Source organism: Pelecanus crispus, chromosome Z (assembly GCF_030463565.1).
Source record: "Pelecanus crispus isolate bPelCri1 chromosome Z, bPelCri1.pri, whole genome shotgun sequence".
Lineage (NCBI taxonomy): Eukaryota > Metazoa > Chordata > Aves > Pelecaniformes > Pelecanidae > Pelecanus > Pelecanus crispus.
The window spans coordinates 75,666,428-75,678,865 of NC_134676.1; the positions used below are offsets into that span (position 1 = coordinate 75,666,428).

Consider the following 12,438-nt stretch of genomic DNA (forward strand, 5'->3'; position numbering starts at 1 on the left):
TTCCACATCATTCACATTGTTCAGAGTTGCTGCAAGAGGTCGTTGTCCTTTGCAATTGCACAATGCAGCAAGTAGGAAATCTAACCAAACCCTAACTGATTTGAACTGCCTGATTCAGGACCAAGTAATTATTTTGAAGCCTTGTTGAATGAAACAAAACAGGAATAGCTTCAGTCACAACAAACTCTAAGCCGAATGAAGAAATGTCCCAGTTTGATCCACTGGCAATATATGGATATTGGCTTGCCCTTGGCCACAAAACATTTCTTTCCACACAAAAGAGAGGCACATTTTTGTTCCCATCAGACATATAGGTCAGAGTACTCTCTCACTGTGTTCTCAGCTCACTGTACCTTTTCCCAGTCATAAGGGTATCAACAAGTGTGGTGACTAGCTCTTGCTGATCCTGTTCACTTCCTAGTTCATATATCAGCCCAAGACCTTTTGAAGCAACATCTTGACTAAGCTCTGCAAGAGATTTTACAAAGTAAAATTAAAGGTAAGCATGTAATTAAGTAATACACAAATTTCAAACAAACAAGATTCAACCAAAATCATGATCTAGCAAATGGAGCTCTGTGCTGCAGTTCACAGCTCTCCATTTCAGAGCAGATCTAGTCTGGCAAAACACAAGCTTTGCATTCTGAAGCAGCAATTTGTTCTGAAGGCACACCCCCCATCAAATCAGGTGACATCTTCATGTTAATATTGTCACTACAGGTTTTGTAATAGCAGAGAGAGTTCCAAGAGCTGTAAGTATTCTGACACACTGCAGGCCCCTGAAGCCCAGCAAAGTTAACGGTAATACTCTCCAACTTCAGTGAGCTTTGGATAGGCTGCCGGATGCCACCCTTTCCACTAGCTGCCATGGGTAGACTTATAAGCCAAAATCTGCTAGCTTAAAGAGGACTTAGAGTTCCTGCCCATGCAGAACTCTGTGATACACATCCTGCTGCCCGAAGAAGAGCAGAAGTAGCATCACTGAAGAGTTTCTGTTATTACAGTCTGAAGGGGCAAATGCAGAAAAAGATTTGTGCTTGGTTAGCTAAGCACAGAAAAAAAACTGTGCTTCTTACCTCTACAGGCAATGCCTAGAAAAGAAATCATTCCTATTACATCAGAAATGGGGCATTTCTACAGTCACCTTTTAATGCTGACAAAGGGGGCAGAGGTGACTTTCTGCCTGTTCAAAGATTCCCTCCATTCTGTTAAAAGCCCACCAAAAGACAAAACTCTTAAGATGTGATAGTACTTACCATCACTATCTGACAGAATTGAAACAAATGCACTTTGAATATCCTTGAGATGAGACTGTAAAATCAGAAAATAGGACATTATTTTTATCTCAGGTTTTGGATCCTTTGTCTGGTCTCAAGGCAAGTTCCTAACAGATAAACAGAGGCTGCTGTATCAATGGAGTTGCCTATTTGAGCTACACCTACAACAAGAACTGCCCTCCTTTCCAGACAGGTAAGCAGCAGCCTGACTGACATTCACAGAAGATGAGTTATTTACCAGCACCTTTTTACAGCTACCATGGCATTGGTAAACCACATATTTTATTTTCCTTGTCTAATACGTGACAGAAATGCATCATAAATCTGGCTTGCAGCCACATGGGGCTATCTTCTGTGTGACGTCTTTTCTTCACCCCCAAACTAGTGGATTTTCCCACCTCCCACAAGGTCTATTGTTTAGACAAGTGTAATATGCGGCAAGGTTTTACATGTAGTAGCTTATATTTGTGAAGCACCTATTGACCCAAAGCTCTTTATCATTACCTGGAGAGCACAAAATGGTTACATGGTCCCATCACAGTCTGTAGTACCTCTATGCAGAGAGGACATTTTGGTTGGGAATGCTTTGTTAAGTCCTTGTATAGGACTTTTCACATTCTCTCATTACAGACAAGTAATCTAAATATTAGGTTTTCATGAAAGCACACCAGAAATACACAGTACATGAAGCACATCATACCTGCTCCTAGTTGTGATAAACTCTGTGAAACAAATGAATCCAGGAAGGAACTAGTTCTCCCCCTTCTTCCTGTCCTAGACCTCCTTTTAATATTTTCCAAAAATAAATCCTAAGAACTATACAGACACCAACCTCTTCTTCCCAAGGGAAGAGGTACTGCTACTTCATCTTACAACCGCTATTTACACTAAGCTCACTCTGACTTGAGTGCAAGTCAGATGTTTACAAAGGTGCCAAACAGCCTCGTTCATCTGCAAGTTAGCATGTTACCCTACTAACAAAGGACAAGCCATGTCTCAAGAAGACCTCCATAAGGACTGCAACATCACTGGGGAAAAAGAGGCAACAGAAGAGAAGGGGAAGGAAGGGACAGAAAGGAGGTGAGAAGCAACAATAGGGACAAGGAGCCAGTATTAGGAAAGGGAGTATTTCTTACCTTAATTGCTTTGTGTGTGCTCAGCTTCTTCACCATTGATAGAAGCCAGATGCAAGCAGCCTGCCTAACATGTGGGTTGGGGCTGATAATGTGCTTGTTCAAAATAAGGTCTAGGACCCAGGGAACCACATCATTCACTTTCAAATCTAGATGAAAAAAAGAAGGGTGGAGGGGAGACAGGCGGGGGCTGTGAGAATCAGTCACACCCATTTTTAATTTCAATATAATGTGCAGCAGCAATCTGATCAGCCCGTGAGTACTTGGGTGTCACCTTAATCTCTGCTTATTCAGGAAAAGTCTTCACTGGAGTCACTGGGAAAGTACTTCTCGTAACAGAAACACTGAATAGAGCCCTCCTAACCCTTCATGAAAGTTTCAGAGCCTGTGGCCAAGAAGAGGTACCACTCATACTGCATAAGATTCAGCGCACTACTGGCTGAAAAGCTGCCTGGCAGAAAAGGACCTGGGGGTGTTGGCCGACAGCCGGCTGAACATGAACCAGCAGTGTGCCCAGGTGGCCAAGAAGGCCAACAGCATCCTGGCTTGTATCAGGAATAGTGTGGCCAGCAGGAGCAGGGAGGTGATTGTCCCCCTGTACTCAGTGCTGGTGAGGCCGCACCTGGGATACTGTGTCCAGGTTTGGGTCCCTCCATACAAGAAGGACATTGAGGTGCTGGAGTGTGTTCAGAGAAGGGCAACTAAGCTGGTGAAGGGTCTGGAGCACAGGCCTTATGAGGAGCGGCTGAGGGAACTGGGGTTGTTTAGTCTGGAGAAGAGGAGGCTGAGGGGAGACCTTATCGCTCTCTACAACTACCTGAAAGGAGGTTGTAGGGAGGTGGGTGTTGGTCTCTTCTCCCATGTAGTTAGCGATAGGACGAGAGGAAATGGCCTCAAGCTGTGTCAGGGGAGATTTACGTTGGATATTAGGAAAAATTTCTTCACAGAAAGAGTAGTCAAGCATTGGAACAGACTGCCCAGAGAGGTGGTGGAGCCACCATCCCTGGAAGTGTTCAAAAAATGGGTAGACGTGGCACTTTGGGACATGGTTTAGTGGGCATGGTGGTGTTGGGCTGATGGTCGGACTGATGATCTTAGAGGTCCTTTCCAATCTTAATCATTCCTAGTTTTTACTTCCATTAAAAAAATAATCTGGCCACGAAGCCAGGAAACATGAAATTATTACTCTACCTTTAACTGGTTTAGTGGTGAACTTGGTAGTGTTAGGTTAATGGTTGGACTGGATGATCTTAAAGTTCTTTTCCAACCTGAACGATTCTATGATTCTATGATTTTTTTGTCAGGACTCAAAACTTCTGGAGCAATAGCAGGGTTTGGTTTCTTTCCTGTTCTGCACATGCTCAGCTTTGTGTACACTTGAGATCTAAGACCACTGTCACAGCATTAAAACACCCATTTGCAGGTCTGAGGCTGATATATTACAGCTGCCTGTTTTGAAGCTAGCATTTTGTCATGCTTGTATTGCAACGGGTACAGAACCTTAGTCCTTAAATAAAATTTCTACATCTACTGTACATAAGTGTCACTTAATCATATCAGTCCAAGTTGTTGGAAAAAGACTTGCAATTTAATTTGCTAACCCTATTTTCCAGTGCAGGCTTCAAAATGTTATTTTAAAAGGTCTGTGTATGTTAAACCTGAAACTAATGCAACACGGCAAACCAAAATTGAAAAAATAAAACAAATGCAGTGTCAAGTGGCAGTAAATTAAATTTCATCAAGAATTTATTTAAACAGCACATGAAATAAAGTCTTCTACCCTCTGAGCAGAGGGACCTGAAGAGGTGAAACAACCTGTATAAAATCCAGCATTGCAGAACATTGACCCGTGCATTAACAAAGACAAAATGTCTCTTACTTCTACTGTTATAAATCCAACACCACAGAAATAAAGTTATAGAGCCCAGTGTTAGTCCGGAACTGTGAGATTTTACGTTCCTCAACCCAGCCCTTGTATTATGAAGGCCTACCTGAAGGAGGGATGTATTCCTCCTCTGTGACTGTCCATGCATCACGTGCAGCGACTGAGCTGGTTCCTACCGCAGCACTGGTAATAGCTTCACCAACGGTGAACTGCAGTTCTATTTGTTTGGCCTGAGAAACATAACAGAGCCTCACTAACAGTACTAATTAAACACACACCAAAACTTTTGGCATATACTCCACAAAACCACAGTCTCTCTCCCAACTCCAATTCTCAGCACTGATTTGCAATAAGATCAGTCTTTCTGTGAGCTTCTGAGACTATATGGCACCTCACAACCACTGAAATTGATGGAAACTGAGATGATGTCAAACTCCCCAAAACAAATGGTAAGAGCTAAAATTTTCACACTAATATTTAAAGCGTGCCTTCTACAAAGCATTTGCTAGTCTCTGCAAAAGTTCAACTTAGTGAACAGAAAGAACTGGAAAGACAGGATGAAAATAAACCAAAGTTAGAACAAGACTGCCAGTCATTAATGAAAATTACTGTGGCTTTGTTATAGTATGCAGCAGTAAAAAATTCTCCTGCAATTCCACCCAGAAGTTGACCATCTCTAAGAGATGCACAAATTTGTTTTTCACATCAGAAGAATTCAGACAATACTTGCTTTGCTTTCCTGTCCTCTCTCCACTATCCTCTAAGCCCTCAGGAACAGAACGTGCAGAACCCTGCCACTTTCTTGTCATTACTTATGATGAAACTTGAGTCCTAAGAACTGATTTCCATACCTGCTGCGTACCTTCTAGATGGCTTTCCTTACTCTCTAGAAGCACAAAATGCTTAGGCATTTGGAGAAGTAAGCCCTTAGCTTCCTGCAATCTAAGATAAATTGTTTTTTTTCAAGTACATATTTTATAAAGGAAGCTATAATGACCCTAAGCAGTTACAGGAGATAAACACGGCACTCAGAAACATAATTTTATGTTTGCATACACAATGTTCTTACTATGCTTGCTTGTTTGATCACATCAGATTGGAAGACACGGCAAAGCCAGCCTGTCTGATACTCAATAGCTGCTTCTACAATGCTGAATCCTATGTCAGTATGAACAAAGAAGAAAGGTAAAACAAGCTGTAAAATGAACACTAAAAAAGCTCCTTGACTATTTAATTTTGCTGTGTGGCATACTTCATATAGCAGCTCTGAAGTACTGCGAAAGAATGCAGTGCACTACACTGATGCGTTTAGGCTGACAACAGGTACATATATTACTATAAACAGATGCTAATTCAAGTGAGTTATATCAGATGTAGTTCAGATGAAAAAGGTGTATTTATATTATCTGCTTTTAGGGTACTTTTGAAGGCCGAAGTATAGACTTATGGCTTCTTTACTATAAGCTCTTGAGATTTTATACGTACAGACAGTCCTCCTGAAGGAGAATACATGTTCATTTCAGAGACTGGGGCAGAGACCTTGACTGGCAAGTTTTTAAACTGTGGCATAAAACATTTTAAAAGTCCCAAACCTACCTCTGCTCTCTATTTCAAGGCAGTTTTAAAGAACCCAGAGGTGCTATTACAAAAAGACAGTTCCCCTTGTAAACTTGGCTCTAGAGATATAAAAAGCATTCAAATAGAAACACTCACTGCAGTATAAAGAATACTACATTGATAGTGCCTCACCTCCACAGAATCCATTAAACCCTGCAACAGTAGCTTCTGGTGGGGAAAATCTTCATCTCCCACTGGGAAGTAACCTAATGTTTGTATCGCTCGTTCCTTCATCTTAAATAGAACCAAAAAAAAAAAAAAAACCAACACCATCATATAACCTTCCTGTAAGTCCAGAAGATACACTTTAAACCCATTCTTTCTCACCCTTGCTGAAGTTTCACTTAAGGTACCAGAAGTTAGACATGCAAGTGACTTAATAGCTTAATCAGTTCACCTCTCTTCCAAAACACAGATCAAAACAAATGTCCTGTAATCTTTGAGGATTATTTCCAGGTGAAAGAAGATACTCCCATTTTTCTTGAATTAAAATTATGACCATTCATAGTTTTCATCCCTTAAGCTCCTGCTTACGACTGTAGGAAGCACAAGCGATCAATGGCTAGACAACACTGGAAAAACCCTTAGCCTAATTCTGAAAACCCTTAGACTCATTCTGACTCACTAAAGCCAATGATAAGCCTAAGTCCTTTAAAAAACGAGGCTGAGTTTGGCAGGTAATACATAAACCTGGGGATGGAGCATTCCAGAAATGAACAAGAACCATAACAACACTACAAAATCTTGCCTTATTTGTTTCCTTGCTGGAAGGGATTCGGGCCAATAAGCTTTCAACAAGTTGCAGCTTTGTAAATCCTGTTCCTTCGCTGGGGATTGGCAAGGGACCATTCCTACCAATCTCCCCAAGAGCTGTACAAGCAGCCACCACGAGGAAGGGAGAGGTGCTGTCCAGAAAAGAACCTACAGGAAAAAGCAGAACAGGATGATTTGGATTTTGTATTATTATTTAGCAGTGGGCAGGCAGGCAATTATATTTTACCCATGCAAGAAGAAAAGCATTTATCTCCTTTACAGCTGGTAGGAAGCATTATGCTAGAACAAAATCAAAATGAAACAAGACACTGAGAGGATCCTAGGCAGTGACACCGCTCCTAATTGTACTACGTTGGTCTATGAGCTAAGAGTCCACCCAATTCTTGTTGAAAAGGGTTACGTCCATGCATCTAATCAGAGGACATTTTTACAGGCTATAAATTCTATTACAGAAAGTGAACTCAGGATTACAGTATCTGTGGGTTGAATATCTTAGAACTAAGTCCTCAGCCTGGGGTGGTTGAAAAAACAACCGTTACATGCAGCAAAGTCTTAGCAGGAAGTTACCTATTGTCTCTGTCGTCGACTTTATGAGCTGGTCTTGTTCCGGCATGACTGCAGTGTTTGGCTGTTCTATGTCATGTAGCTCCATTGTTCTGAGTTTCCCTTTGGCCAAGTACCTTCCTACTGTAAATCCCAAAGCCAACAAGGATCCATGTTGGACCTCCGGGCTCTACAGACAACACCAACAGTGCAGAAAATCTCATTTTCAAAGTAAGTAACACCTTGCACAAAGCACTGATTTAAAAACATATATGGACAAGCCAGATGAGGAGGCACCCTGAAGAATACAGAGTTCTAACACATAATGCAACAACAGAGAGTTTGGTATTGCTAGTGGTCTCTGATGGATGGAGTCCTTTAAGATAAATTAACAAAACTTATGAGGCTTCGGAGAGCACATTAAGAACTTAACACCAGCACTCACATTCCTAAAGTCTACCCCTTGGTAGCTAGGCAAAAAAAAAAAAAAAAAAAAAAAAAATTTAAAAAAGCCAACTCATCTGATTTGTAAGTACAGACTTATGAAGGTGAACTAAGATAACACTACACTGTCTCTGCTTGAAAACTGGGCATACTCAGGTTAAGGGGACAAAAATGCACTCTTTGGTAAAAAGCAGTAAAGGGGAATTACTCTAGAATTGCATTGCTAAGAATGAGAACATGCTTGCCCTACAAACACTCAGCAATGCCTCTACACAGTTCAGTAGGGCACAGACTGTGAAAACTAATTATTACAATTAAATGCCAAGAACAGTAATTTGTCCAATGCTGATTTGGCACTGAGACTATCTAATGACGGTACTCATTCCCACAGGTGAATTCTGACAAAAAGAAAGATTTTGTGCAGAAATAAAGCTGTGAGACTTAAATGCTATCTTAATTAAAAAAAAAAAAAGGAAGGGGGCAGGGGCTTAAACTCAGATTAGTTCGTGTATTTGGTTTTTATCACAACCCTGCAAAAAGTTGCATCAGTGCAACTGTACTGCCAGGATGGGATCCTCAACCTAGCCTGGCCAGCAAGGATTGCTCCTTGTTGTGGTCTCACAGCAGCAAAGCCAGATGAAGATGGGTCCCCCTCCCCGCTCTCCGCTTCAGCTATCCATTTACACTGCAGTCCTTACTGAGCCACTAGAGATCACCACCACCTGTAGCTAGTTTTGTACATTCGCAGCAAACCAGAACTCTGACTAAAACTCAAAAATGCATCAGAACACCCTGCTTTTTTTTGTTCCATGGTTCACATCCCTCTTTATTTTCAGCCAGGTTCTGTGAAAGGTCAGCCTTGGCTTCATAGGTGACTGGGGCAGACAGCAGTGGTGGGGAGCTGGGACCTGTCTCTGCTGGCTTTGCGCCTGCAGAAGCTGTGCCCTATGTAAAACTGAGCAACAACATGGTTTTGGCTCACGGACTCAGCTCTCTCAGATTCAAAATAAATCGTTTGTTAATTACGCCATAAAGCGAGCAGCACTTCTTGTCAGCATTTGAGCCTGTTACCTGAAACATAAAATGGTGGCCCACTAAGTCCTTCAGAGACTGATACAAAAACATCTCGGGGAAATAAAACCTAAAAATGCTACTACTTTCTCTCCCTTTCAGGATTCAAGACACACCAGCACAGAAACGTGCCCAATTTGTTTTCAGGACTGCTCCTCCATGGTTGTAGTGGCAAAATGCAGAGATAAACACAATGGGAGGGGACGGAGCTGCAGGAGGAGGGGAGGCAGGCAAACCCACCGTGCAGCAATACAGCCAATACAGCGACACAGCCGGCAGAGAGCTGCTGAGCGTTCCATGTGGGGTGGGAGGGAAGAGGCCAGCCCTCACCCGGCAAAGGCTGCTGGTGGGAAAAGACCCTGAGGTGATGGGGAGCCAGGAGGCTGCTATGGCTCCGGAAGGGAGGGGAAGTTAAACATTTAACGAGTTAAACTTTTTTTTAGTTCTGTGGGTACCTGTAGTCACTCAAAAATAAGAAATCAGTAAACTCTGAGGTAGGTAGTGTGATCCATTACCACTCAATGGGATGAGCTGACTGAAACTGGTTAAATACATGATGGTATTGGCTTTGCTTGGGAAGTACCTCTAGGAGAGCCTCCTACTGACCTTAACAACAGCTTCAGGGATTAATTTATTTAAAGATCTGTTGCATTCACCTACAACAAAAATCCCTTCTCACCATCCAACTGGAAGTCAGCTAGTTAATTTTATGCTCAGATTAAGGCTAATACATCCTGGACACACTGTGAGATTTAGATTTCCTATCAGTTACATGACATGAGAAAAACCAAGAAGAAGCAGACAAAGGAAGGTAGTTACATGGCTGTCTTTTGTCATCTTGATCAGCTGCTCCAAGGAGGCCCTAAGCTCATCTCCAGACATGGTAGACAGCACTACAGAATAAAACAGGGCTGCAAGCTCACGCATTTCTTCTTTGTTCGTGTTCATCAGGCTCTGCGGGAGTTTTTAACAAGAAACATAAAATACGGAAGCAGCTTCTTACACAGTCTGTTCATACAGCACTTCAATATACAAGCACAACTGTCATGCAGCTACAAAAACAGTACTTTACTCAGAAACCACTCTTCAAAATGGCAGTATTTTCATTTAGTAAGAAACAAAGCACTCAATTCAGCAAAACATTCATTACACGCTCAGCGTTTAGGAGGAAGATGACCACTAGCCACAAGAGGGCTACCCACCGGTTCCACGTTAAACACGCTGACTGAATGCTTGGCTGAATTTTGCCTTCAGAGAACAGCTTCCACATTTTGCATACATACTGAGCTAAAAAAAACCCCTAACAATACTATTTTTCCTGAGCTACTGGAGGCTTCCATTTCGTTGTTATCAATCAAAGAGAAAAAAACCAACCTCAAGAGGTTAAACCAGTTAAATCCAATGGTGACCAAAAAAAAAGGTGGCCAGGAAATCACAGCTGTTAATGAAAATGTATACACTTTGTGTTAGAGATCTTGTATTATCTAAACTGTTAAAAAGTTGAATTTGGGAAGCCTCAGGTCATTTGTTAAAATACAGTCTTACCTCTGCCATTAATTTCATGTATAATGCAACACACACATGGGAAAAACTCATACCCAAATTTTTGAATGGCTTGGGTCACCACAAAGAAGGCAAAAATGAGCCAAGCAAACAAACAAGAAATGAGATCTCTTAGGCTCATGAAACATAACTCTAACTTCAACTCAAAACTTGCATCAGATCACATAGCCGACTTCTAACAAACCCCTGGACCTGTTCCTTCCACTTGGCAAAGCGAAATAACACAAAGGATGATTTACAACAGTATTTCTGCAATGAGATAGTATCGGTTACCACCCCTAGAAACTTAATTTTGCAAATGGACACCAGGCCAAAGAAAAAGAAGGTTCTTCTGCAAATGATGAGCAATACTGAAAAGGAGAATGTTTTTAAGTCCTTTCCTTTGACGTTCACACCTGCACTTAAATGAGATGTAGTAAAGTGTATACAGTGCAATGCAGCACAGATATCAGGAGGAGAAATTATAAGAACACATTCTAATTTTTCTTTAACTCGACCAAGTATTTTTTTCTGCCAGAATCCCCCAATGAAAGCACAGGCAAATCCTGGATGCTTGAAGGAAATCATGAAAAAGTAGAAAGTTGCCTGAGAAAAGAATCTAGGGAAAGCAGAATTTTCTTTGGCTTATTCCCAAGCAGGCTCCAGTTTATCTGTTTTTTTGTTTGAGGCTAATAAAAAAATAAAAAAAACCTCCACAGAAAGGGCTCAGAAACAATCAGGGATCTAATTAATCTCATCTTCTGAGAAGCCACTTGCATCTTCCCGCTAGAAGATTTCCATTGTTAAACAATTCCTTAAAAAATTTGCAGAATTTTGTTTTCAGTTTTCTTTTGCTGTTTAATGGATCTTCTGATCAAGGGGAAAAACTGACTGACTATACTAATAGGATCAATAACATAGATTACCCAGAACATGTAGGTCAATGAACAAAATCAGTAACACCAAAGAACCAAAAAATAATTTTCCCCATCCTGCTACATATAACATCTCATGAGGTGTTGACTAAGTAGAAATACCAGATTTCAATTTAAGTGCATACTTGGAAATAACACTCCATTCCACCATGGGAAAATGCCAGATTTTGCTAATGCCAAACCCCCTACACCCCAAGCCCCGCCCCCCTCCCAAAACGGGTTTTAACATACCTTTATCCAATCCATTTTGTCTACAAATCTGGTGGCCAGTTTTTCTGGATACACTGAAACAACTTCTAGAAGACAATACATGACTGGCAAACCTAAACAGTAATTAAAGATGCAGGTTATTAAACAATTGCACTATATACAACAATCTAACAACCAGCGATAAAGAGGTTAAAAAGTATCAGGCATTTCAAAGCATTCATTTGCAATTCACTAGGGATAACAAACAATACCGAATAATAAGGTATAGTATTTCTCAGAAATACTAGGAAAACTAACAGAAGCAAACATTCTGGTTACAACTTGTTCTAAAGGCAGTGAAGTGCTTTAAGACTACACTTGTCACAGATACGCTATTATCAGAGTGAGGAAGACTTAGCATTCACTGGTGAGGAAGCTGTTATAGGCAATAGCCTCACAATTTTAAAGCATTACGTCAACCGATGCTGTAATTTTACTGTCCTGCTTTCTCCCACCTACACAGCAGGGAACAACATTAAGCTGAAGGGTATATAGTCCACATTGCAACTCTGTGACTGCTGCAGCCAAGTTCAGAGCACTGGGTGTAGCACCTCATTTCTAGTAAGAAAAGACTTTTTTCCTTCAAGATGCTGCTGCACACAGCTTCTTACCTCCAACACCAGCTAACAGCTGCTGAAGAAGGCTAATATATATATGTACAGGGTTGGTTTCTGCGCTTTTCGAAGAGGAGGAGGAAGAGAAAGATATGTGGTTGCCAGACATGAGGTTTCTTATGTAACGTCCGATGGCTGGAGCATGATCTTGCATCTCTGCCAAGCTCTGTGAGGTTGGCACCACACCTGCACTGTGAGCAAGACACATCCGCAGATACAGAACTATCTATGTAGAGAAGAGAAAGACACAGGATACTGAGTGCATGAGCACTTGGAAAAACATGGAGGAAACAAAATAAAAGAGCAGGGAATATGCTGTATTTAGTGTAACCAAAACAATACAGTTTCTTCTTT

The 12,438-nt window shown here is 41.3% G+C and overlaps 1 protein-coding gene across 4 annotated transcripts in view; it reads right to left on the bottom strand.

The window, feature by feature from the left end:
• Nucleotides 1-12,438, bottom strand: part of ECPAS (Ecm29 proteasome adaptor and scaffold) — a 64,899-nt gene that overhangs the window by 20,542 nt on the left and 31,919 nt on the right. For all 4 annotated transcript variants that reach the window (XM_075725820.1, XM_075725818.1, XM_075725819.1 and 1 more), the window contains exons 18-27: nucleotides 12,082-12,310; nucleotides 11,453-11,544; nucleotides 9,564-9,698; nucleotides 7,254-7,419; nucleotides 6,661-6,833; nucleotides 6,045-6,146; nucleotides 4,402-4,525; nucleotides 2,414-2,559; nucleotides 1,257-1,311; nucleotides 354-468 (exon numbers count right to left, since the gene is read on the bottom strand). In XM_075725820.1, coding sequence (XP_075581935.1) covers nucleotides 354-468; nucleotides 1,257-1,311; nucleotides 2,414-2,559; nucleotides 4,402-4,525; nucleotides 6,045-6,146; nucleotides 6,661-6,833; nucleotides 7,254-7,419; nucleotides 9,564-9,698; nucleotides 11,453-11,544; nucleotides 12,082-12,310 — 1,337 coding nt within the window. The remainder of the gene's footprint in view (nucleotides 1-353; nucleotides 469-1,256; nucleotides 1,312-2,413; nucleotides 2,560-4,401; nucleotides 4,526-6,044; nucleotides 6,147-6,660; nucleotides 6,834-7,253; nucleotides 7,420-9,563; nucleotides 9,699-11,452; nucleotides 11,545-12,081; nucleotides 12,311-12,438) is intronic.